This window comes from Mustela nigripes, chromosome 11, assembly GCF_022355385.1.
Source record: "Mustela nigripes isolate SB6536 chromosome 11, MUSNIG.SB6536, whole genome shotgun sequence".
In the NCBI taxonomy this organism is placed as follows: Eukaryota; Metazoa; Chordata; class Mammalia; order Carnivora; family Mustelidae; genus Mustela; species Mustela nigripes.
This window is the reverse complement of record NC_081567.1, coordinates 37,688,152-37,712,977: the sequence shown is the minus strand read 5'-3', so window position 1 is coordinate 37,712,977 and position 24,826 is coordinate 37,688,152. Positions and strand designations below refer to the sequence as shown.

The 24,826-nt window shown below is 60.3% G+C and overlaps 4 protein-coding genes, 1 long non-coding RNA gene and 2 other non-coding genes across 10 annotated transcripts; 2 read left to right on the top strand and 5 right to left on the bottom strand.

Annotated features, from left to right (window-relative positions):
* Positions 1–6,117: 6,117 nt before the first annotated feature.
* On the bottom strand, positions 6,118–10,300 carry MSRB1 (methionine sulfoxide reductase B1). The gene is made up of 4 exons (XM_059415998.1): positions 10,158–10,300; positions 8,430–8,578; positions 7,980–8,094; positions 6,118–6,982 (listed from the first exon to the last, which is right to left on the bottom strand). Exons 1-4 carry the CDS (start codon positions 10,210–10,212, stop codon positions 6,951–6,953), a joined length of 351 nt encoding a protein of 116 aa, XP_059271981.1. The 5' UTR covers positions 10,213–10,300; the 3' UTR covers positions 6,118–6,950.
* A 312-nt stretch (positions 10,301–10,612) lies between these two features.
* Positions 10,613–20,641, bottom strand: RPL3L (ribosomal protein L3 like). 4 transcript variants are annotated; one of them, XM_059415679.1, is made up of 10 exons: positions 20,471–20,641; positions 16,692–16,772; positions 14,867–15,035; positions 13,953–14,088; positions 12,493–12,679; positions 12,222–12,382; positions 11,912–12,013; positions 11,356–11,451; positions 11,001–11,120; positions 10,613–10,748 (listed from the first exon to the last, which is right to left on the bottom strand). In XM_059415679.1, the coding sequence occupies exons 4-10, from the start codon at positions 13,995–13,997 to the stop codon at positions 10,692–10,694; spliced, it is 768 nt and encodes a 255-aa protein (XP_059271662.1). In that variant the 5' UTR covers positions 13,998–14,088; positions 14,867–15,035; positions 16,692–16,772; positions 20,471–20,641; the 3' UTR covers positions 10,613–10,691. The 4 variants fall into 4 exon arrangements, with proteins under 4 accessions (XP_059271662.1, XP_059271663.1, XP_059271661.1 ...); XM_059415680.1 differs by having other exon boundaries at positions 16,580–16,772; positions 20,471–20,478; XM_059415678.1 differs by lacking the exon at positions 20,471–20,641 and adding an exon at positions 20,362–20,429 and having other exon boundaries at positions 16,580–16,772.
* LOC132027033 (uncharacterized) lies at positions 10,627–12,082 on the top strand. The gene is made up of 3 exons (XR_009407049.1): positions 10,627–10,707; positions 11,091–11,151; positions 11,993–12,082. It is a non-coding gene; the product is annotated as an uncharacterized LOC132027033 (long non-coding RNA).
* On the top strand, positions 19,812–22,793 carry NDUFB10 (NADH:ubiquinone oxidoreductase subunit B10). Its single transcript, XM_059415682.1, has 4 exons — positions 19,812–20,224; positions 21,409–21,547; positions 21,993–22,132; positions 22,503–22,793. Exons 1-4 carry the CDS (start codon positions 20,077–20,079, stop codon positions 22,604–22,606), a joined length of 531 nt encoding a protein of 176 aa, XP_059271665.1. The 5' UTR covers positions 19,812–20,076; the 3' UTR covers positions 22,607–22,793.
* On the bottom strand, positions 22,781–24,652 carry RPS2 (ribosomal protein S2). Its single transcript, XM_059415676.1, has 7 exons — positions 24,473–24,652; positions 24,304–24,393; positions 23,974–24,081; positions 23,547–23,720; positions 23,304–23,463; positions 22,991–23,082; positions 22,781–22,900 (listed from the first exon to the last, which is right to left on the bottom strand). The coding sequence occupies exons 1-7, from the start codon at positions 24,647–24,649 to the stop codon at positions 22,820–22,822; spliced, it is 882 nt and encodes a 293-aa protein (XP_059271659.1). The 5' UTR covers positions 24,650–24,652; the 3' UTR covers positions 22,781–22,819.
* On the bottom strand, positions 23,147–23,277 carry LOC132027343 (small nucleolar RNA SNORA64/SNORA10 family). Its single transcript, XR_009407130.1, has one exon. It is a non-coding gene; the product is annotated as a small nucleolar RNA SNORA64/SNORA10 family (small nucleolar RNA).
* On the bottom strand, positions 23,787–23,920 carry LOC132027342 (small nucleolar RNA SNORA64/SNORA10 family). The gene has a single exon (XR_009407129.1). It is a non-coding gene; the product is annotated as a small nucleolar RNA SNORA64/SNORA10 family (small nucleolar RNA).
* Positions 24,653–24,826: the final 174 nt, after the last annotated feature.

The following is a 24,826-nucleotide window of genomic DNA, read 5'->3' as shown; positions in this document are numbered from 1 at the left end:
GGCAAGCACTGGCAACAGCCTTTATGCTCAAAATCGATCTAAAGGGTCTCATAGAAACAGGACTCTCTTTGCCCCCACCCCCCCACCCCCACCCCACCTCCTCCAGCATCACAGCCCCAAGCCAGGCTTCAGGACGCAGAAGCGGCTCAGCATCATGGGGAAGGCTGGGTATCATCTAAGTGGCCCCATCAGGGCACTGGGGCTCTGGTCTAGCCATCAATGCCCTGGTGAGAGTCCCCATGGACAACACAATGATGGTGAGCACGTTCCATTGGGAGCAAGGAAGCTAATGCAGACTCGGGAACTCCACTTTCTGCCGAGGCCACAGGACCACGTGTGCATGTGGGTTGTATGTGTGCACAGCTGTGCACGGTGGGGGGTGTCCACAGGCTTCCCAGTCCCCGTCCCCAACGTGGGAAGCCCCAAGTGTGCAGCTTTCCATCCACCAGTGACCTAGTCCCAGAAGCAGCTCCAGCCTTGGCAGTGGACAGGACACCAGAGAAGACCACACTCCATCCACCCCTCATTTCCAGGGGAAACACTCCACCACCACAGCTGGCCAGACAGACACACAGACAGGCATGCAGCCAGTCTTGCTGGGCTTGGCCCTCAAGGGATACCCAGAACCCAGATGCGAGGGCAGAGCATCCTGGGGCAGACGCCTCAAACTCCCCACTCCCCCAGCAGCCCCCACTGCCCTAAGCTTCGGGCTTCTCGGTCTGGCTAGAGGACCCTGAAATTTGACACACACATTACCCCCCCTCAGAGAACAGTGACTCTGCCTGCTATCCCAGCCCTTGCTCTCCTCCCTCTGACTCCAGCTTCCCTGCCTTCCCCCCACCTCCAGATACACACCAGGGGTTCTGGCTCTGAGATGGGGGCCCAGCAAAAATCCACAGTGCCGAGACTAAGGAAGCAAAAAGCCACTGGAGTCCGAGGCAGAGGGGGCAGCCCAGGGGAGCGGGCAGCCTGCCTTGGGGGTACAGAACCCAGAGGGCCCTACCTCCTGCCTGGTCCTGGGCCTGAGACGCAGCCGCCAAGCCCTTTGAAGCCAAGAGCAGCTTGTAAACGTCCTCACTGGAGATGAAACATGATAAGACATGAAGACAGGGGCTGATGCATGGATAATCTCTGTGGTTTTACAAGGAACAAATCATGTCTGGAGACAGACCTTGGGGGGTGGTGAGGGCTTGGGGTGGAGGGAGCCTGTCTACAGGTAACCCTCGGCCCCTCCCCTCCTGTCAGCCACAGGAGGCCCACCGAAGGTCTTGTCTGTGCTTCTGGCCTCTAAACTCTGGTAAGTAAAACCCTAGGGCCAGGGTAGGGTGGTCTCTGTACCCCCAGACCATGGACACACTCACACAGATGTGTAGTTTGGCTCACTGGTCCCTACAGAGGGAATGAGCAGAAGGCAGTGCCATCTGATATCCATTCCTCGGTCGCTACTAGGTGAAGCCTCCCGCAGGGCTCAGCCTTTGGGAAGGAATGAGGTCAGCGTGCTGTGGTCTCTGACCTGTGGAGGGGTGAGACCTGCAAGGGGACAGCAGGGACCCAGTCTGTACACATGTATAGGAGACCCGCCCAGGAACCCTGTGGTGTGGGGGAAGGAAAGAGCCACCAGGAGAAGCTTCTAGAAGGATTCTAGCACACAGGGAGGGGATGAGGAATAATGTACAGCAAATTGGAGAGGGCCTGAGAAGGGAGCATGTTTTAGAATGGAGCCTGGCTGGCCCCGAGGCCCAGGGGAAGAGTCCGTGTGCAGGGGTGTGGATAGCGGGAACTGCACGGTTACACGGCGTGAAACTGCTTTCACGCATGGAGTGGAAATCTAGCTGGAGAAGTGGGGTCTGTGGGACCAGAGCCAGCAGAGCCGCCGGAAGCACCCCGGCAAGTGTCTGGTCTGACTGCTATTTTGCAAAGATCACACTGGTAGGGGGAGGCCAGCTCGGGCTCTCACTGCTGTGGGGACAGACGTGGCCAAAGATGCGCGGGAGGAGGAAGCTGGAACCTGGGGCCCCAAGAGGGCCAGGAGGTGGCAGGGCCGCGGGGAGAGGAGGCGGGAGGCGTCGGTGCCGGTGGGTCCCGCCAGGCTGGAGGGGCTGGAACGTCCGAGCAGCACCCGCGCCCCCGCAGCCGTCCCACCCCCCACCTCCGTCCCGCACTCTGGCCTCGACGACAGCTTGCCCTGCGCCCGTCGCTTTCTTGAAGCCTCCAAATGGGGTCCCTGCGCCTTCGGACGCCAGGAGCCACCAGCCTGTGTGCCGGGTACCGGCAGGTTGGGCCGCCGTGGCCTAGGGCCGGGCGACGCTGGCACTGATCACCGAGCGCCTCGGGGTCGCGGGGCCCCCGGGCTGGACGCGGCGCAGACCCTGCCCCGTCGTCGGAGATGCCGCCGCTCGCCCCCTGGCGTCGCCTCGGGGAACTGCAGGGCCTCGCGGACCCGGCCTGGCGCACGCGCAGCGCGGAGCGAGCGCGCCCCCTGCCAGCGGGTGTGCACACGGTCACTGCGTCCCTGCCTGGGGAGGGATCCTCGAGCACGGGTGGACTCAGAGGGGGTCGTCGCTCTGGGTCCCCTACCAGGACCTCGTATGAGGGTGGGGGCACGGTGGCTGGCTTGGCGGTGACCTTCGCCGACCTCTCTGGGCGCCACCTCCCCCTTGCCGGCCTGGCCCACAGACGGACCTGGCTGGTGTCAGGGGGCTGCTGGGACCTGGGCATCCGCAGCACCTCCACCCGGGACACGGCTCTCCCTGGTCCTTGTCACTCAGAAAAAAGAAAGCCGTGAGTGAGGCTCACGGTCGGTTCCCTCCTGCCCTCTGCCGTGGGACCCCAGACAGATGTCCTCTCTCTCCTGCCAGGCCCTTGCCCTGGTGCCTCTGCATGCACCGGCCTGTGGGCTGCTGGTGACTGGTGTTGGCAGAGCGGAGGAGCCCTCCACCACTGAGCAGAACCCTTGGCTGCCAGGCTGTGCCCTGGAGGATCTGCTTGGCACACAAGGGGGCACCGGTGGGGGTGGGGGGAGCTGGGCTCTAAGAGTCTTTTGTTTCTCAAGGAGGAACCGGGGCTACAGGCCAAAGGCAGTGGTGTAACCCAGCAGGAGGAAGAGGGTGGGGGGATTTAGGAATCCACAGGAGACCTCTCGCTCCCGCCCGGCCCCGGCAGACAGACCCTGCTCATAGCCATCCATATCCAGGCTCCCGAGGAAAGGGGACCTCAGGGCTTTGGGCCCACCCTTCTCCCATCACCCCTCCAAGGACCCTGCCTCCAGCCCTCCCCACTGCCAGGGGACCTGGACATTTGGATGGGTGCTTGCAGCCCCGCTCTCACGACATCCCTCCCAGCCTCACCAGCTCCAGACACACACGGGTCCTTCAGCCCACCCTGCCAGAGATCTGGCCCTGGAGAGCCGGCCCCAGGGCTATGTCCCGGATACATCAGCCCAGTTTGCAGGAGGCCAGCCTGTTCTTGGATCAGGTTCACTCAGGGACACGCTGAGCCAGGAGTGCTGGGAGAGATAAGCAAAGTCCATCCTAGCCCTGGGCCTGGAGTTTGCTGCTAACCACTCCGACGGCTCCACCCCTAGGCAGCTTCCTTGTGCTTGCTGCTTCCCACTATGCTCAAAAGGTGGTCACCACCTTCCCAGAGCCACTGCTTCTCATCTGGGCCATAGAGAAGAGGAAAGGGACAGCTGTGTGCAGAGAGAGCCTGAGGCCTCAGGCAAGTCCCTCCTCATCTCTGAGCCTTGTTCTTCCCCTGCAGAATGAGGGCCTGCCTCATGAGGGTTAGGGGAGAGACTCGGGATGCTGTCCCCCATGGAAGTGACTAAGCATTCAGTCTCTGCTCACCTACAGTGGGCTTGCCCTTGGCCAATGCTGGCTGCTAGACTCCTAGTGTGCAGATCAAAGGCTGGGCTGGGCAAGGCCCCAGAGCTGATGATGATCCCAGTGACTAGAGCAGCCCCAACTTGGGACACAGAGCGGTTCTTGCAGGAGGAAGTCAGGCAGAGGTAGGAGCTGGAATCATGGGGTGGAGGACACATCCCCTGCTGTCCCAGGCGGGGGTGGGAAGTATTTCTCACAGTTGCCATCAGGACCGGCCCCCAGCAGGGCAGCGAGGGAGGTGTTTTGTAGGGCAGGAGGCTGCCACACTGAGGGGAGGGGCAAACAGGAAAAAGCCCCACCCACAGGGCGTTCTTTTGCCTGGTCCGCCTTGGTGCTTTCTGTCAGTGCTGACCCCTCCCAGCTGTTGCACAATTTCCTCTGTTGCACAGGACCACTGAGCAACCCAGAGACTGGCAGAGCGACTGGGACTCTGCCATCACCCCAGCCCAGCCCCCGCCCCACCCCCACCCCCACCCAGGGGACAGGCCGGGTTCCACAAAGGAAGGGGAAGTGCTCCACCCAAGGTCCCACAGGGAGCCAAAGGCCCCTGCACAGGTTAGTGACCTCCTCCCCACCCTGCCACCACAGCAGGGACCCCTGGTCTGCGGCTGGGGATGGGGAAAGGACAGAGTCCTGTCACCAAGGAATGAGCAGGATGAACAGACCAACAGTGTCAGCAGCCCCCCTGTCCCTCCCTCCCCGGCCATTCCAACCTCATCCCTCCTCCACCACCCCCATTCTCACACCAGCAGCCAGGCCCTGGTCCTCACGACATGGGGTGCTCCAGGCTGCTGAGTATGTCCACTCCCACAATGCCTTCAGAACTGGGGAACGACCATACGATGGGCCCACCGGGAGAAGGCCTGAGCCGAGGGTCTGCTGCTGCCCGCCTCTGTCAGCCCTCCCCGGACACTGAGCGTGTGTGTCCCCTGGAACAGGAGTCAGTCCGGACCCTGTGTCTGGTAGTCCCTGGAATGTCTGATTATTTCCCTTTCCCCGGTGCACAGCCACCCAGTATAGGTCCTTTTGGGGAAGGCTGGGAGAAAGATTAACGTTAGCCAATTTTGGGCAATGTACCAAGATCCTTCCTTGAGGGGACCTGCCTCCCTGGGTCTGTAAACTGGCTCAGGTCTGGGGCTCCAGGAGCTGAGGACGGATGGACCAGGACCTTGTTCTTAGGATTCCAGCCTGACTTCTGTTCCCCTGACCTGGAACGGCTGCTCGTTCAGACCAGGAAGAATCCGGAGGCTTCCCATCTGTTTCACATCCAGGAACACTGTGACCTGCTCGCCAATGGCCTCGCTCTAAGCGCATCACACCGACCTGACTGGCGCTCTGACCGCGAGGTCCATCTCAGTCACTGTACCCCTCCCCTTGCCTTGGGTCCATGACCCCTGCCCCCTGGGGACCCAGTGACCCCTGTCGCACTTTGTTTTCCCAGCTCGCTGGCAGTCCTGTACGTAATTTCTGGCCTCGAGAAGATGCTGGGGCTTCTTCACAATCATGGTGAAAGGTGTGTCCTCTGGACCCGGAGGTCAGGGAGCGGGTTTTCACGGATAGATCTGCTCTGATGCTCCCATCTCCCTAAGCCTTTGGACCCTCCCTCCATCCAAGCAAGGCAGTGCTGGCACATCCCCTCCCTTTAGCACAGGCCGCCTTCCGGGTCATGTCTCAGCCAACCGAGCAACCAAAGGCTCAAGCTCCCTCTCGTCCCCTGAGCAGCACCATTAAACCTCCCACCTCTGCTTGGTGAGCCTCTACCAATAAATTCAGCCTGATCCAACTTTATCTTCCTTTCACCATCAACCCACCCCTTAATACCCATTCTTACACTTTCTGGGATTTGTCCAAGGAATTCTGACCTCCCCCCTACAGGGACACGCATCTCTCGCCCTCTCAAGGCGTCTCCCTTCTTGCTTCTCTCACCTGTCACTCCTGAGCTGAGATGATCTGCCCCTCAGCGTCCTCCTCCCCAACCAGGGGGCCAAAGCACTAGCCCCTTCATCGCCCCCCACGCAGTCCCGCATCATGGCTCTGGTGTGGCTTCAGGCCCTGGACCATCACGGGACGGGAACTTGTGGTCTCCTCGAACACGCCGGAAGGCCATGCGGGGTGGGGAGGCCTATGTGTCCCACGGCTGCATCCCCAGCAGCAGGCTGCCCCTGCTCAGTAAATATCTGTAGAACATGCGAAATGAGGTGTCCTAGCATGCCTGGTGGGAATGAAGACACAGACCCAGGGTCCATTTGTTTATTGATCCCAGACGGCCCCCGTGGGGAGCTCAGACAGGACAGCCTTTGGCATCACAGACCCATCCGGATGTGTGCAAGAAGCCGCGGCTTCGTGGGGAGGCGGGAGCTCCAGGCTCCGAGCTCCCGACCCTAGTCTTGCACAATCAAGGTAATGGGGCAACAGCCACTTTCCTAAGACGGAGTGAGGCAAGGGGCACCCACCCGGGTGCAGAACGGGGTGGGGGACTTCTTCTCTCAAAACTGAGAGGCCAAGGCCCGTCCCCTGGGCCCGCTCCCCAGCAGGTCACGGGTCATCACCACTCTGGCTGCCTGGAAGGGTTTAACCAGAGTGAATCATGTAGTGACCGGAGCTGGGGCAGCCGGCAAGGGCCGCCTCCCTCTGCATTCTGTCTCCCCACATGGCCTGGGGGAGAGGGACGCGAGCTTTGGTGAGAGCCAGAGCCCATCTCAGAATTGGGTCCCACAGAGGTGAATCCAGACAGGCAGGGAGAGGGCAATGGGCTGTGGAGAAGAGAAGGTGGGGTGTGCCGTCATTCAAGGGCAAGCTAGGCTTAGAGCCCACCTCTCTGAGATTCCGTATGAGTGGGAGGCTAAGGCAAGCCCAAAGCGGGGCCCTCCAGCCCATCCCAGCAGTAGGCTATGGCCATCGTGGCAACCCAGTGCTCTTCCCAAAGACAACCTGCACAGGGCCAAGACCTCCTGGGGCTTCAGCCAGCCCCCTCCCCTGTCTGAATGTCTGGGGTTCCAATTCCAAGGTGGGATGGCCAGAGCATGACCACAGGGCAGTGTCCAGCTGGAATGGGTATGTGCTGTGTGCCTACAGTTCCTGAGAGCCAGAAGTTCCTTTGCCTAAAAGAAAGGAGGGAGAAAGAGAAACACAAGCCATTGCTACATCATGTTTCAGACGCCATCCCATGAGCTAGCCAGCCCACACCTGGCAGGACAGGACAGCTGGGAGGACCCTAGGAGGACCCAGGCACCCAGCTTGGGGGAGGCTGTGTGCCCTGCTTTGTTCCCCAAGATCTCCAGGAGAGCCCAGTCTCTCCTTCCTCTGCGAGACAAAGAGCACTACAGGACCAAATCACATCTCACCCTCATTCCCCCCCACCTCCCCAGGGATCAGACTCACACGGAAACAGCTGCCCCAACAAACTGCTAGCACACGGAGCCTTAATTTCCCAAAGGTCGGGTTAGGCCACTTTGCTTTTACGTTTCATTCCTGCTACACACACATTTCCTACATTAGTAAGGCAACACTTTCCTTCTGAGTGAAAAACCTCTTTGGGTTTCTTTCTTGTGTGGGAGATGCCCTTCACTTGACACCATTCTGCGAAAAGTTTCGCAGGACCACTCTTTTGCAGAGACTGGGAGAGACCTGTAGTGAGTAGCGCATAGCCCACAGGGGCACACAGCTGAGCGCTCACTGCTTGCCAGGCCCCCGGGCACCACGTCAACGCAGGTGCCTTCACACTGGCCCGTGAAGGGGGCTCTGTGAGCCCAGCCACTGTGCAGAGGAGGGGGACCACTCAGAGAGGCTAAGCAGCAAGCTCGTGGCCACACAGCCCTAACCCTCAGCCTCCGCCCAGCCTTGCCTGCCCCCTCAGAAAACCCTCCACCACATCCACTGTCAGATGCCCCTTTTTGGGGCACATGTGATCAATCAGGACACCTGCCCCCTTGCCCTTGCCCTGAAGCCACCCTCTGGTGGCCGTGGGCAGCTCCTGGGCTGTGTGCTTTGGAGTCCCCATGAGCTGTCACTGTCAGTGGGTGAGAAGAGTATGCCTCCCGCCCCTGGGCTTCTAAAATGTCAACAGGCCTGTGTCCAGCGGTCAGAAGGCGAGCTCACCTTTTGGGATGAACTTCAACGAGCTGCTAAATATTCAGAAGCGGGACTGCCCCGGCTTGGGGCCATCATTCAGGAACTCATGGCCTAGCCCGTTCCCACACCTGCCACAGGACACCTGGAAAGACCACAAAACAACCATGCAATGGCCCCGCCTGCCACCAACAGGCGGCGTCCTCCCCACACCCATGTCCCAAAGTAACTGCAGGCGGGAGCGGTCAGCCTCCATCCTGCAGCCTACGCAGGAAAGCGGTCCTGACTCCCTGTTTCCATTGGGACCCCAGGCTCTTCCCAGAAGTCTGGGGGTGCAGCTCGCCTGGCTAAAACCGGAGGCCTGGAGTAGATGACTCTGAGCCCCTAGAGCTGTGGGGTGAACACAAAGAAGGAAGGAATGACCAGCCCTCAGGCTCTCCCTGGCCCAGACCCCCACGACCGCCCCACTGCAGCCCTCACCTTTAGGGCGTCAGGAGAGTTGCGCTCTGGACGCTTGGCCACGCTATCGGCGTGAATGGTCTCAGTGAAGGCGGGCCACGGGGATGAGTGTGCATACTTCGAGCGACTGGAGAAGAGCTCGTAGCCACACTTGGCGCACACATAGACACCTGGGGGCAGAAGAAAAGGCCAAGGCACACACGTTGGCTCCAGCGTCTTTGGGGTGAGCTGCCGAATCCTCAGGCCTAGGAGAACAGAGTACTGTGCTCGTCTGCAGGGTGGCCTGCACGTCCTCCCCACACCCCCACCTGCCCCCAACCCGGGCCTGGCTCTGTGGGGACACACCACACCCAGTGCTCCTTAGCAATGTGCCTAGCCCAGGAGAGCCGCTTTTCACTCAGCTCATTGGCTCTCATCAGCGGTCCTGTGATGTACACCTTCCCATTTTAGTCTCACTGTTTTGTTTAAGTGGGCAGGAGCCCATGTCCACTGCGGCTTGAACTCATGACCCGGAGATCAAGAGTCACGCTCTCTACCGGCTGAGCCAGCCAGGCGCCCCTTTCCAGTTTTGTTTTGGTTTTTAAATATTTATTTATTTATTTGTTTGTTTGTCAGAGAGAGCGACAAGCAGAGGGAGAGGGAGAAGCAGGCTTCCCACGGAGCAAACCGGCTCTTTGCTCCGTGGGAAACCTGTGAGACTTGATCCCAGAACCGTGAGATCATGACCCAAGCTTAAGGCACATGCCTAACCCCCTGAACCCCCTACAGGAGTGCCCAGCACCCATAGCCCCGCCTGAGGACAGCCCTTCCCGGAGTCCGTCAACCACTCAGCCTTTGCCAGCAAGTGGAGAAGGAAGCGAGGAGGGCTGGGGAGCTGCTGTGGAAAGAAGCTTCATTTCCACAGAGCGGCCTGAGGACAACTGCGGTCCCACAGCCAGAAGGCCCCAGGGGAGGTATTTGCCCGGAGAGCCCTAGGTCACAGCTGACGTCCACAGATGCTCAGTGTCACAGCCCAGCCCCCTAGAGGGCTGACACCCAACAGATCCTGCCCCAGGGAAAGCACTGCTTAGTCTTGGCTGTGGGCATGTTTTTACCAAATTAGTCCATTACCAGCCGCACAGCCCCAAAGGGTACAGCCAGGGCCTCTCAAAGCCTGGGGCCAGGGCTGAGGGTCCCCGAGTCCCAAACCACTCCCACCTCTACTCCCCATCTCCACTCAGGCTGTCTGGTTAAACCTCACTGGCCCTGGCGGCCTGGCGGCTGTCCCGGTTGCCCAACCCCAGGGCCCTGAGCGGACTGGGGAAGAACCCTGGTGGGCGTTCCGAAGGGAACGCTCTGTGCTTCCGAGGGGTACGTCGGGTCCCAGGAACAGGGGAGGGGGAAAGGCAGCGGCATCATCAGGGGGCGCCCTCGGACAAGAGCCTCCGTCGCGTCCCCCTGAAATCCTGCTCCTAATCCCGATCCTCCCCAGCTCCCCCCCGCCACCGGCGTCACCCCTGGCGAGCACCCTGACCCCACAGGTTCCTCCCGGAAACCGCCTCGTTCACGCACGCCGCCCGGCCGGCGACGCCGCTCCCTAGTTCGCCCCTCCCCCCCGGTCCCCCCCCCTTCCCGGCTCCAGGCCCCCCCGGCCCCCCCCCCCCCCCCGCCCCCCCCCCAGTGAACTCCGCCCTTCCGGGATCCCGGGGCTCCACCGCCGCTCCATGCGCGCTCCCGCCCGCTATCCTCCCGGGAGGTCACAGCTCATACCCGGTTCAAAGTGATTCTGGAAAATCTCGCCCCCGGAGAAGCTGCAGAACGACATGGCGCCAGCGGGACAGCGCAGCGTCCGCCCCCGGACCGACCCGAGGCCACCCGCCCGCTACAGCCCGGCCTGCGCCCGGGTCCCGCCCCTCCGGCCGAGGACCAATCAATGCCCGGAGCCTGCCGGGCTCCCCGAGACCCCGCCCCCAGAGGACCAATCACAATCAGAGACGCCCAGACACGGCGCAGGCCCCGCCCCTGAGTCCCCGCCCCCGAGATCTCCCGGCAGGGGCTCCGGTGCGGCGCCTCCGATACTGCCGCCCCGCCCGAGCGCCAGGGGGCACCGCTGAGCTGGGCCGGGCGGGGGCGGGTCCAGGTCGCAACCCGTCTGCCCTGGATCAGGTCCCGGCCCACCCGCGGGCCACCCGCCTTCCCGCGCTCCCCACTCTGATACACGCGGGCAGAGTCGCCTCCGCACTTTATTAGACAGCGGGGACAGGCGGGGGTGGCGCCGCGCTGCCTTCAGGCTCCCTCCGTCGCCTACAGGTCCCTCGAGGTCTCCGGCTTTTCCTTCTCGAGATGCTTCTTCTGGGGACCCTGGTTGGGGGTTGGGGGAGACGGAGGGGCGCTAGCGACCGAGGTCTAGCCGGCGCCACTGCCCCCGGCCGGGATCCCGGGGCTGCGGCTTTGTTGCCTGCGCGAATCGTGCGGGGGCGGGGCTGCTGGGGGCCCCCGGGTAGGGATGAGCGCAGGGGCGCCCCCGGACCCTCATCTGCTCCAGCTGCCCCACTCTGGCGCATGAGGGCTGTGGGGGCTGAGCCCCGGAGGACAAGGGGTGGGTGGGCTCACCATGAAGACCCTCTTCTCTTGGGCGGTCTGGAAGCGGCCGTGACCAAACTTGGAGGTTGTGTCGATGAACTTGAGTTCGATGTTCTCCAGGGCTCGGCGGCTGTGGTGCACCAGCAGGGACTGGGGCGTCCGTGGGAGACGAGAGCCAGATGTAAGTTCCTCACCCACCGCCTCCCACCACCCCCAGTCCACACCAAGAAGGACTCACTCACCCAGCTCCTGCCAGAACCCCTCCTTTTTGCTCTTCCCATCCCCACCCTCCTCTGAGCAAGGTGCAGGACAGGGAGGCCAGCCCCCAGAACCTTCCCATGGCCCATGGGGCTCCTGCTCCCCAGCCCACCATAGAGGCGCTGACCTTCCTCAGTGTGATGACCCGCTTCTTGGTGCCGGCAATGCAACCCTTCAGCATGACGAAGTCGTTGTTGACCTCCCCGTAGTGCGGGAAGCCTCCCTGTGGGAAACTGAGTCAGCCAGGATCCAGGCCCCTCAAGGAGCAGCTGGGTTAGGAGCAGCTGCAAGCCTCGCCCCAGGGCAGCACTCTGGGTCCCTCATCAGGGCAGCATCTGAGCCTTATTCTGAGTCCTTCCTTAGCTCATTTCACAACCTACATTTTAGTGAGGGAGAAACCGAGACTCCGGGACATGGAGTCCCTTGTTCCGGGCCCTGGAGCTGCTCCACACTGCAGGTGGGACTGGAACCCAGGTGGCCTGAGTGCAAGGCTACAGCTGCAGCTACTGCCCTCCACAGCCCCTGACAGCAGTGGGAAAGGAAGCTGTCTGCAGGGGAAGACTCAGAGGATATGGGAGCAGCACGGGCTTGCGTTGCCAAGCCACCGCTCTCTGGGCCCTGAGCTCCCGGGGCAGGCCAGTACGACCCGTGCCTACCCGTGCATGCGTGCCCCGCCCGCTCACCAGTGGTGTGATGGACTTGTCCGTCACGTCGTAGCTGGTGGACGCATTGTTCCTAACCACCTTCCCATCCTCCTTGTGCAGCCCCCGGCCAATACGGTAGATCTGCCAGGAGAAGATCAGGGCACGTGGCAAATCGCAGGGGGCCTCCGGAGCCAGTGGGATGTCTGTCCCCACCAGCATGTGTGCTTAGACCCAGGCACTGGAGAGGCATTTCAGAGCCTTCGGGGGACCAGGCAGTGTCTGCGTCACGCACCCCACCCCCTGGGGTCTGGTCATGAGTGTCCCTCCACCACCCGGACTGGGGACACACCTTCTTGTTGAGCTCTGTGCGGTGGTGGTAGCCTTTCTGCCCAGCCCGAGCGATGGAGCAACCCACGCGGGCAGGGTGCCAGGCGCCGATGCAGGCCACCTTGCGCAGCCCCTTGTGGGTCTTCCGCGGCAGTTTCTTGGTATGCCAACGGCTCGTGACCCCTGCAGGAGGTGCAGGAAGAAGGTGGGGGGCGGCTAGTGGCTGAGAGGCCAGCCTAGCCTCCACGCCCTCCAGGGGCCTTCCCGAAGCCACCATCCCCATCCAGACCCACCTTTGACACCACGGCCCTTGGTGACAGCAATGACGTCAATGACCTCACTTTGGCTGAACACAGTGTGCACCGAGATCTGCTTCTCTAGCCGGGCCTGGGCCCAGGCCACCTTCTCAGCCACCGTGCCGCCATTCAGCTGGATCTCCATGATGTGGGCCTTCTTCTGCTGGAAAGGCAGCAGCTTCATCTGCGGGACATGGCACAGCCGGTCGGCTCCCAGAGGCTCAGAGCTCCCACCTGCAGACATGGTATGACTGCCTAGTGACTCCCAGCAGGCTTTCCTGCATACATTCCTTCAATGGATGTTCCAGAGTTCGGGTCTGGCTCTACGTTATGTTCTGTGCTAGCCATTGGGGGGATACAGCACGGAATGAGGCAGGCAAGGTCCTGGACCTCAGGGAGCCACTATTTAGTTGGGAGACAGAAATCGAGTAAATTCTTGGACAGGACGGAGCATTCTAATGGAACCGTGGGGGCAGAGGGGACAGTCCTTGCACACAGGGCAGTCAGAGAGGACCCCGCTGATGTGACACCAATAAGAAGAAGGAGCCACTAAGTGAAGATCTGAAACTTTGGGGAGCATGGGAAACCGCATTTGCAAAGGCCCTGTGGCAGGGAGTTGGAGGGATGGAGAGGAGACCAGTGTGTCTGGACCATGGCGAGCGAGGAGGAATGTGGTGCGGGATGAACTCAGAGTTGAGCAGGGGCCTGCCTGCCTGTGCAGGTCTTGTGGGGAGAAACTTGGGCTTCGTTCTAGCTGCAGGGTGTGACTCAGGGTGGTTGGTATGTTTAGGTATCTCTGGCTGCTGCTGTGTGAGGCACCGGCTGAGGGGACACATGGGAGGAAGCAGGGACACTGGCCATGGCCTAGTGCTCAGCAAGCACTTATGGAGTGCCTACTGCATACGAGGTGCAGCCCTGAGCTGGCAGCCGGGTCCCTGCCCCCGTGGAGCTCCAGTCCCTCAAGGGAAACAGACATGACCATGACCTGGTTACCATATAACCAGGAACAGCAGCGGGGAGCGGGGTGCTGCTGCAGGCCTAGGCAAGCCTTCCCTGAGGACAAGAGGCCAAGGCAATGTTCCAGAATAAGCCAGACGTGTTAGTAATTCATCAGCAGAAATCAAGCTGGACCCCATGTATAAATGTTGGCTCACGTACACACTTGGGCTAGGACCCAAACTGAGGTGGCTGGCCCTCTACCCAGGATGTTTGGCAGGAAATCCGGGCCTCTCAGGGAATGGGAGGGCCCTGGTTGAGCCTGCCCTCAGAGCACGCTGACCCCCAGCATGCCATCCCTGGGGCAGAGGCCAGCCAGCGCCGCCCGTCACCCAGCACTCTGGGCCCGTGCCCCAGGCTTGTGGTATTTTTAGGCTGACATTTGCCAGGGTTCCTGGAAGCTGGGATGGAGGAGAGGGGGGGAGGGTGGGTCCAGGGCGTGGCAAGTCTGCCGGGCGGACCTGAGTGTGGACAATGACACGGATGACCTTGCAGTACTTCTTCATGGCGGCAAAGTCCTTCTGCAGCTGCTTCTTGCCGTCGGCGTCCCGCCACCTCTTGCAGGCTTTGGTGAAGGCTTTCTTCTTGCACTTGTGCCTGCGCCACAAGCAGGAGACACTTAAGGGGCCAACCAGGGGCACCTCGCCAGGCCTGTCTGGGCCCCGCATGCCCACAGCCCACCGCGTAGGGCTCTTAGAACAGTGCATGTTCCCTCCTCTCTCCTTCCTTTCCCAGGGAGGCCACTGCCAGCCCTGCCCCTGCGGTCTCTGGGCTGTGGACACGGGGACCGCTCCTCTTCCCCGATGCTATCCCAGGCTATGGTGTCTGAGATGGAGGGGCCCAATGTAAGAGGCTCTAAGAGGTCAGCCACCTCTCCTGTGGTCATCCAGCCCACCCTGGCTCAGGGCCCCAAACCTGTCACCTCCCCCAGAGGGCCAGAACAGGGGCGCCTCCAACTCTGGAAGGATGGGGTTATCTGTGAGGTTCCTTGGGCAGATGGGCCTTCCCTTTCAGGACTTAGTGCGAGGGAAGATCTGAGGCCCCAGAGTGCCTTTCTTTCTGATGAGAAGAGTTTGTCCGCGGCTCCTTCCCTTTCTCACCCTGGCTGCTAGGAAGCTCCAAGCCAACTCTGACAGTCCATCAAATTAGTCCCTTAATGTAATCCTAAATCAGAACCCTTCCTTCCTCTCCTTCTCTACCCCAATTTCTACTCCAGTCCCCTTGCACGTGTCTCTTGTTAAAGCGAAGGCAATTCCCCATAAACACGCATTCCTGAAGACACGGCTCCTGCCCGCCCACACCCACTGTTCCAGCACCGCGCTCAGGATGGAGGGATGGCCAGACCACACAGCCTCCGCCCGAGGGCTGCCCTCACCAGTCCTTGTAGAAACGGCGACGGCACTCATCACTAAGGTGCTCTGCAAAGATGGTCTTAAAGCTCCGAAGGCCTCGAGGGGTAGCTACGTAGCCGACCACACCTACCACCACCAGAGGGGGCGTCTCCACGATGGTCACTGCCTCCACTTCCTCCCGCTTGGAAATTTCTAGAAGAGACCCAGAGGCAGGAGCATGGAGGAAGGCATCCGGGGCCCATGGGAAAAAGCCAACTACAGCCTGTCCTGCCCGAGGGAGGATGGAGCACCACGGCCTCAGGGCCCCCACTGACCTCCAGCCATCAGCCTCCCCAGCCCCTGGCCCTTCCCTCTCTGCCCCGCCCAGGGCATGGAGCAGGTGCTGGTCAGGGCCCTTCCGGTGGTCTACGCTCTGCCTCTGAGATCTCAGATAAGGCCTGACCTGCCCCTGCCTTGGTTTCCCCACCAGATCATCTGGAAATGGGCTAAGAGAGCCCACAGCCAGGGCAGCATCCCCCAAAGGGTAGGGCCCAGGATTCCCTCAGTGGAGCTCATACAAACAATTTTAGTTTTAATAGTTATGAGTATATTGGATGAGTTCTAGAAAAACACATACAATTTGTCCCAAACCAATGATTTTGTAGATGTTATTACCGAAACTAATACAAAGCAGAAGTGTACATTTCTGGCGTATATTAGGAACAGGCCGTCCAGGTGGCTCAGTCAGTGGAGTGTCTGACTCTGGGTCTCGGCTCAGGTCATGACCTCAGGGTTGTGAGATCTCAAGCCCCATGAGGCTGGGGACTCTGCTGGCGATTCTTCCCACCTCCCTCTCTCCCTCTCCCCACCACTTGCACGTGTGCTCTCTCTCAAGCAAATAAATAAATCCTCAAAAATAAATACATAAATTGGGGTGCCTGGGTGGCTCTGTGGGTTGAGCCTCTGCCTTCAGCTCGGGTCATGATCTCAGGGTCCTGGGACCAAGCCCCACGTCGGGCTCTCTACTCAGTGGGGAGCCTGCTTTCCCTGCCTCTCTGCCTACTTGTGATCTCTGTCAAATAAATTAACAAAGATAAATAAATACATAAAAATTAAAAACAGATGAGGGGAGATGAAGAACAGGACAGTTGCCAAGAGGCCGGACAGTGCTGGCTGGCTGTAAAAAAGCGACAGGCAGGACCCGTGGGGGATGGAATGTTCCGTGGTGGCGCATTCATGTGGGGCCGAACCATGCAGCACTGCGCACACGTGCGTTTACCCGCCCCAGCCTGGGAAACCTGACCAGGATGGGCAGGTCGTATCCATGTCGAAACCCGGTTGTGACCCTACTACCATAGTTTTCTAAGCTATTTCCATCAGGAAACCGGGCGAAGGGTGCGTGGGAGCTCTCTGTCTCCGTCCTTAGAGCCACACGTGAGCCCACCCTGATGGGAAGACAAAAAGTAGATGGGGCACCTGTCTTTGGATTGTAGCCCCTCCCCTTACCAACCGGGCAACCAGCAAGTTTCCTAACCGCTTGATCTCCTCATCTGTAAACTGGGGGTAAGGACAGTGGTCAGGGCTCAGTGACAGTGCCCTGACCGCAGCTCCCTCGGGCAGGACCTTGCCTTTCTGGGGCTGCTTCCCCTCCTAGACCCCAGCTCCAGCCCCTAGCCTCTGAAGTCTCTCCAGATCCTCTGGCAGGCGTGGCAAGGAGGCCCCACACCCTCCCCATGGGTCCCCCTGCAGCCACTCACTGAGCCCGGGCCTGTGCACCTCCCGGACGGTGTGTGTCATGCCCGCCTTGTAGCCCAGGAAAGCCGTGAGGTGCACTGGCCGGCTGGGGTCGTCCCGGGGCCAAGTCTTCACCTTGCCCCGGTGCCGGTGGCTCCTCTTGTGGGGCAGGAAGCCCAGGTGTCCGTGCCGAGGGGCGGAGAACTTCCGGTGGGACTGGCGGCAGGAGGGGAGGGAGGTCAGAGCTGGGGTGTCTCTGGTGGGGGTGGCTGATTGGGACCCGAGCCCAGACCCAGGGAAGTGAGTCAGGGACCGGCCCCGGTGGTCTTCGGTGCCCCCCTCTGTCCGCAGGAAAGGATGGAAGGTTGCCTCAGGGCCAGTGTCTTAGGGACAGAGCCGTGACCAAGCTCTCCTCACCCATAAGCGTCCTGCTTCAGTGAGCTCAGCCTGCTGGGCCCAGCAGGGACAGGCCCACACCCCGGCTGCGGGCTAAAGGAATAGGGGGCCACTGCCATCTGTCCATTTCCTGCCCATTCTAGGCCTGGCAACCTGAGCTCGGGCCCCCTGTGGTCCCTTCAGTCACCTATACCCCCACTGGCCCCAGGCCCATCCCTGCTGGGAGAGACTCCAGAAGCCCACCCGTCCCTCCCATGAAACCGGCTGGCTCTTGCCCCCCAGCCCACTGACCATGGCTGTGGGTCCCTGTAGGTCAGGAAGGGAAGGGGCCTCCCGACAGGCGCCGGAGGCCAAGTGGCAGGGCCGAGTGGCCAGCCAGCTCCCAGATTTAGCCCCTGGCAGGGGAGCTTGGTCATGTCCCGTGGCGGACATGGGCTCTGGTGCCAGGATAGGCCTGGCCTGGCCTGGCCTGGGGCGGGGCGCAAGGGGGCATCAGATGGGCAGCCCGGGGTGGGGATACCTGGAGCCAGGCGTGTCATTCCTGTCCTCGGGGCCCTGGGACTGGTTCACACCCACTTTGCTTTCTGCCTTGTGCTACCCTCCCAGGACCGGAACACCTTGGCCGGCTAAGCAGTCAAGGAACCCCAGCAGAGGAGGGGCCTTCTTCCAGGGTTGCTGCAACAAGGGTCTGGCCTGGTTGGCAGGCAGTGATGCAGAGGGAACTCCTGTCCTGTCCTGAGGGCCCTGAGCCAGGGCTGCACAAACTGGTGTGGGGGTTGGGGGCGCTGCGGGCAGGGGCGCTAACAGCTGTGATCCTAGAACAAGGAGTCTATACGGTTCTGAAGTTGTGAACCTGGAGAATCAGTTTTACAGGCCTAAAATGTCTCTGAGGGTTTGTGAGGCGCTGATGCTAAGATCTATGTGACTCAAATGTTAGGGCTCTTGTTACTCTCAAAGCCACTTTTATTACTTTGGGCCGAACCCCACAGGAATAAAATCCCTGGCCAGGGGCAACCCTCAGCCTCCAGAGTGGCCCAGGGGGGCAAAGGCTGTCTGAGGGGAGGAAGCCCGGGAAGGATGCCGGGAGACTCAGGGCAAAGGGAGGGCCACACGTGTGGGACCCCAGGCGCATTGCAGGACATGCGGCGCCAGTGGGACTGACTCCAGGCTCACACGCCAAGAACCGGAGGGCGGGGCACAGAGCCACAAGCTTCGTGGGTTCCTCCCTCTCAGCCACCTCGTCCCGCTTCTGCTACATGATCTCCAAGTCCCTCTGCTGCCTGGTACGGGGGAGAGCTGCCAGACCAGCGCTTTCCCTGAGCACAGGTCTCTGCTTTCCCCTGTTCTCTGTGGCGGCGGGTCTGGCCCAGATCTGTTGGGTTCCCTTGTTCAGTCCAATGTTGTAGGCCTATCAATGTTAAGATTCTTTTGATCGGGGCATCTGGGTGACTCATTCGGTGAAGCATTGGCCTTCAGGTCCAGTCGTGACCTCGGGGTCCTGGGATCGAGCTCCACCTTGGCATCCCCGGTCAGCGGGGAACCTGCTTCTCCCTCTCCCTTCCTGCCCCCCTCCACTCCCACTTTCTCTCTCAAACCAGTAAATAAATAAATAACCTTTTATAAAAGGTTCTTTTGGGGCACCTGGGTGACTCAGTGGGTTAAAGCCTCTGCCTTAGGCTTGGGTCATGGTCCCAGGGTCCTGGGATAGAGCCCCGCATCAGGCTCTCTGCTCGGTGGCAAGACGCTTCCCCCCCTCCCCTCCCTCTCTCTCTGCTGCCTCTCTGCCTACTTGTAATCTCTGTCAAATTTAAAAAAAAAAAAAAAAAAAAAGGTTCTTTTGTGGTTGGACAGCATGTGTTTCTAACAGTTCGTGATTTCAGGAGTTGACATTTCTAAGATCACTGATTCCGTACATCCACAGCGTTGATGACTCTGTGGCCCTGGCCCCAGCTTCTAGGCAGGAAGTGACCAGCACCCTGCCTGATACTGGCCAGGGGCCCTGCCAGGTATGGAGATCACCCAGGGTGGTCAGCAGGGCCCTGGTCAGTGGAGCTGCCCCAGGGAGCACACCAGTGCCCAGGGCCAGGGCAGAACCAGGGGAGCCAGACCAGAGCACTCTGCTCCCAGGAGCCCCCAGGGCAAGCCCTGCCTCTTGCTCTGCCCCAGACAGGACCCCTAAGCTCACTGGCATTAGCCGGTCCATGAGAGGCCTTGGAAGACATAGTGGGGCCCAGAGAGGGCTGCAGGGAAGGGGCAATTCCGGGAAGGCTTCCTAAAAGAGCGGGCCGTTTGGTAGCGTGTGTTATTTGTTGATGCTGTGTTATTTGCTTGTTCCAGCGACCTTAGCTCTCCAGAAGAGCCCAGCTGTGTCCACCTTACTCCCGGCTGCACTTGCCACGTGCACGTACACCGGCAAAACGGAAGGAACGGTTTATTTATTCCTGTGTCTGTGTTGTCTTAGAACGTAACCAGGAGAAAAAAAAAAAAAAGGAAGGAAGGAAGAAAACAAAACCAAAAGAAAAAAGAATGCAAGCAAGGCCTCTGCTTCCTTCATTAGGATATCCCAAGGGCCTAAAGCAGCGCCCAGTCCAGAGGACGCGACTTGGAGGCAGAGAGGGGCGGCAACGTGCGCAGAGCTGCCGCAGCCCACCATTGGGCGGACCGAGGAAACTACAAGTCCCATGGTGCTTCGCGAACGGCGGTCGCCCTGCTCAGGCGCAGCCGCCTTAGGGCAGCCTCAGCAGCGGGCGAACTACAAGTTCCATGGAACCTCGCGAGACTCCATTCCCCGCCCTCAGCCTCCGCGCCAGCGCAGCGGCGCTAGGGCGGCCTGGGCGGCCTCGGCGGCCGGAGAACTACTAGTTTCCTGGAGCTTGGCGAGTACCAGTTCCCCTCAACCTCCACTCCCCGCGCCGGCGCAGCCGCGCTAGGGCGTCCTCGGCGGCTGGAGAACTACAAGTTCCATGAAGCGTCGCGAGCACCAGCACCACCCCCCCCCGCCCCACTCCCCGCGCCGGCGCAGCCGCGCTAGGGTGTCCTCTGCTGCGGGCGCACTAGGCCGTGGGATCCAGGCGGAGGCCGGGGCTCTGCGTCCGACAGTGGGTCCCTCCCGCGCGCCGCCGCCATGCCGGACAGCTGGGACAAGGACGTGTACCCCGAGCCCCCGCGCCGCACGCCGGCGCCCTCGCCTCAGACCTCGCTGCCCAACCCCATAACCTATTTGACGAAGGCCTTCGACCTCCTCGTGGACCGGCCCGTGACCCTAGTTAGAGGTACGGACCCCATCCGGGCCTCGCCGCTCCCCAGGGCCCGTCGCCGCCCTTAGGCGTTCCCCGCACCCCTTCGCCTAACCTGGATGCCCAGCTGCACCCCGGGCTTCGCCCCCGTGACCAGCCCCCGCCGTCCGCACCTGCGGGCTCGGTCGCCTCCTTGGGCCCCTCGGCCCCCCACCTTCAGTGCACTCTAGGAACGCCCCTCGCTCCCACACCAAGACTGCTCACTGCGTTTCCTCCACGCACCCTGGGTCTCCGGCCTCGCCCAGATATTAGGGGCTGTTTGCGGATCGCAGTCTGGCCTGGGGCTGGCTACGCCCCATCCGCCTGCCCGCTTTGCATCCTGCGTCTTGCACGGAAAGCGGTCTGCAAACCGGTGTGGAGGATTTCCCTTCCAGCCTTGTGCACGCCTGCAAAATGACCGGGGTGGTCAGGTGCTGCCCGAGGACCCCGCAATCTGGGTGTGCTGTGCTGTGACTTGCAGTCCGTGTGTGCTCCCTCCTAATGGCTGTCCAGATGATCCAAACCAGGCGGGTGTTTAAAACAGCTCTTGGTTGTCCAGTCAGTTGCTGAGCCGGCCCAGTGGAGGCCGCAACAGGAGCGCACTCTCCCTCAGGCACTAATGCCGGCCGTTTGGCCATTCCTTTCACAGAGTTCATTCAGCAACCCAGCCACGGACCCACTCTTTCTCACAAAGTGTTTTATGTGTCTGGAGGAATGAGATTTCATTAGTTCCAGCTTGTCAATTTCTGGGTGGGGAGGTTGAGACCAGAAGGTTAGTGGCAGCGGAACTGCCTTGGGGCCTCTGCCTACTGGTCAGACCCTGTATTGTGGGGAGGTTGGCGAGCAGTAGGACCCGTAGAAAGATGTGGGCTTGGAGAGCATGGGTTGAGAATCCTGTATTCTTTCTGGGCCTCAGTACTGTACTGGGACTTAACCCCTTGGGACAATACACATGGTGCCTGGCTCCCAGGAAGGGTTAGGGTTTAGGTTAACCTAACCCAGGACTACCAGCCACACCTGTTTTTTTGAGAGTCTAATTGGCAGTCTTAGTAAAAGCCAGAAAGGTTTGGGCAGTCTGCCCCTTCGTGGCTTGTGAGAAAAGAACAGAGCTAAGAGCACATTCTAACTGTGGCCTGTCCAAACCAACGGGAACTTTTGAGTCTGATGTTTTCTCTTTACAGAATTTATAGAGCGGCAGCACGCGAAGAACAGGTATTACTACTACCACCGCGAGTTCCGCCGTGTGCCAGACATCACCGAGTGCCAGGAGAAGGATATCTTGTGCATGTTTGAAGCAGAAATGCAGTGGAGAAGAGACTAGTATGTCCTGTGTTTGGGTGTCCTTTCTTAGTTAAGAAAGAGAGTTGTGGGGTGCCTGGGTGGCTTTGTGAGTTTACACGCTGCCTTCGGCTCAGGCCATGATCTCAGGGTCTTGGGATAGAGCCCCAAATCGGGCTCTCTGCTCGGCAGGAAGCCTGCTTCCCCCTCTCTCTGCCTGCCCCTCTGCCTACTTGTGATCGCTGTCAAATAAATAAAATCCTTTAAAAAAAAAAAAAAAGAAAGAAAGTCTTGCTCAGTGAGCATCTCCTGTTGGGCTCTCATCCCCCAGGGATATCGTGGATGGTGGTCAGGGGCCAAGATCTCCTGGGTTTGGCCCAGATTCTGAGGGTGGAGGGGCCAGACAACAGGGCCTTAAGATTTTGCTTTCATTCTACTGTCTCCGCACACAGGGAAAGGATTTCTCAAACTTTTTTTTTTTTCCCAGTAAAGTCGATCAAGAAATTGTCAACATTATCCAGGAAAGGCTGAAGGCCTGTCAGCAGCGGGAAGGTGAGAGCTACAGGCAGAACTGTGCCAAGGAGCTGGAGCAGTTCACCCAGGTGGCCAAGGCTTATCAGGACCGCTGTAAGCAAGCCCCCACCCCAGCCTGATCCTTGAACCCCAACATCATAGCCCAGATTTTGCTAGTTGGTTGGGGGAGGGGTTTTTTTTTTTGGTATTTTATTTATTTATTTGACAGAGAGGTCTCAAGTAGGCAGAGGGCGGGGGAAGCAGGCTCCCTGCTGAACAGAGAGCCCCATGCCGGGGCTTGATCCCAGGACCCTGAGATTATGACCTGAGCCAAAGGCAGAGGCTTAACCCGCTGAGCCACCCAGACACCCCTGGGGGACGGGGTATCGAGACTCCCAAAGTTCCTTTACTGCTCAGTGTCATCACTGTTTCCTCCCCACTTGTAAGAAACTGGCCCATGACTTCACTCCCATCTCTTTCCCAGATCACGACCTGGGAGCCCATTATTCTGCCAGGAAGTGCCTGGCAAAGCAGAAGCAGCGGATGCTGGCTGAGAGAAAGGCGGCTAAAGAGGCTGCTGCTGCCTAAAGCAGCTCCTTGAGCACCTTCCTGAAACGATACTACTAAAATAAATAGTTTAAGAAAGCTGTTCCTGGTGTCACTTTTGGTCCCCCACTTGGATATGCTGACCCTACTGGTTCCATCTCCCTTTAAGTCCAGCTTACTAAGACTAAGCTCATAAGCAAAATAAACAAGACACTGTTATCAAGCTTTAGTTCAGTTTATTTTTCTTGTATAAAACTATGTGGTAGCCACAGCTGGAGCCTGGGTCCTCTGAACAGAGACTCTGGTGTGGGTCTTCACAAGATGGTCCGTGAACTCCTAGAGAAGAGAAACAAGGCTTTAGCTGTAACCACCCCCCAGCACCCTGTGCACTCATCAAGGCTAATGAGGTAGCTGGGCAGGCAGTACCTGATAGGGAGACTTGGTGAACACAGTCTCCTTCCAGAGATCAGGGGTGAGATAGCTGTAGGTCTTGGAGATGGCATCGAAAGTAGCCTTGGCTGGAACACAGAAACAGGAAAAGGTTGGCAGATTCACAAACACAACGCCCCAGGTACAGACAGAAGATGTCACGCTCCTAGGAACAGAGAGGCCACTTGAGACCAGTCTGCCGTGCATTAGGAGGGCCTTCCTCTCTCTCTCTCTGGAAGTACGCCAAGCACACACGGAGTATGATTAAGCGGAGCTGAGAGAGGCCACAGCCCCTGTGAAGGCCACCTACCAAAGTTCCCTAGGGTGGCAGTGCAGCCTCTGGCCGAGGTGTAGCAGTCGTCAATACCAGCCATCATCAGCAGTTTCTTGGGCACAGGGGCCGAGACAATGCCAGTGCCTCTGGGGGCGGGGATGAGACGCACCAGCACAGAGCCACAGCGGCCAGTCACCTGGAGAGTGAAGGGATCAGGAAATGACCCACGGGGAGTCTGCACCACCGCAGGCCCCGCTGCTCACTGCCCCCCAAGCCTACCTTGCACGGGACAGTGTGGGGCTTGCCGATCTTGTTCCCCCAGTAGCCTCGCCGCACAGGGACAATGGAAAGCTTCGCCAGAATGATGGCTCCGCGGATGGCAGTAGCTACCTCCTTGGAGCACTTGACACCCAAACCGACGTGTCCATTGTAATCTCCGATGGCGACAAATGCCTGTGAAGAGCCTGACGTGGCTGGTGGTCCACTGGCCAGCACGGCCATCACAGGCCACCACCCGGGATCTGTGGCACCCCTCGAGGAAAGGGTGGCCACTGTGAGGCCACTTGGAGGTCCCGAGGAGGTCCTTCCTTTCTCTCCCGATTACGAAAGCCACACGCGTGGTATCAAGTGTGACCGTGCAGAGCTGAGAGAGTCCCACTGAGCCCCTTGCACACGCAGCTCAGAACACCCAGGGGGGCTGAGGTACCTTGAACCTGGTCCGCTGGCCCGCGCGCGTCTGCTTCTGCACAGGCATGATCTTCAAGACCTCGTCCTTGAGGGAGGCTCCCAGGAAGAAGTCGATGATCTCAGACTCCTGCGGGGCGAGGACGCGGCCACGCAGGCGCGGTAAGCCCAGGAGCCACCTAGAACACCTCCCGTGAGAACCTCCACCCGCATCCCCGCGCCGGTTTTCCAGCTGTCCCCATCTCGTCTCAGCGGAACACCCCCGGCAGACAAAGGACGCCCGCGCACGCACACCGGCTGCGTCCCGGGCACAGATGCCATGCCCGGACCGGGGGCAAGGACCCCGCCTTACCTTGATGGGCAGGGAGAAGAGATAGATCTCCTCCAGGGACTTGATCTTCATGTCCTTGACCAGGCGGCCCAGCTTGGTGACAGGGATCCACTGCGGAACAAGGCCTCGGTGACCACGGTGCCCCGATCGGCGCCGCCCCGAGCCCGTCTCCTGCGAGGGCCCCACCTACCTCCTTGTCCTCGGCCTTGCCACCGCGAGCTCCGCGGCCTCGGCCCCGGCCCCGACCACGGCCCCGGCCCCGGCCTCGGATGCCGCTGCCGAAGCCACCGCGGAAACCGCCGCGGCCTCCCATTCCAGGGCCCCCGGGCCCTCCGGGCCCTCCCGCAGCACCGGCGTCATCCGCCATTTGCTGAAAGGATCAACGAGAGTGGGTCGGTCAGCGAGACCCCGGCATATGCAGTCTGCCGGGACCACGGCTCCCGCCCGAAAGCGCCAGCGCGTCGAACCAAGCACCGCCGGACCGCCGCGGATCCCCCGCGCGGGACCCGCAGCACCCATCCCGGCCACGCCGCACACTCACGTG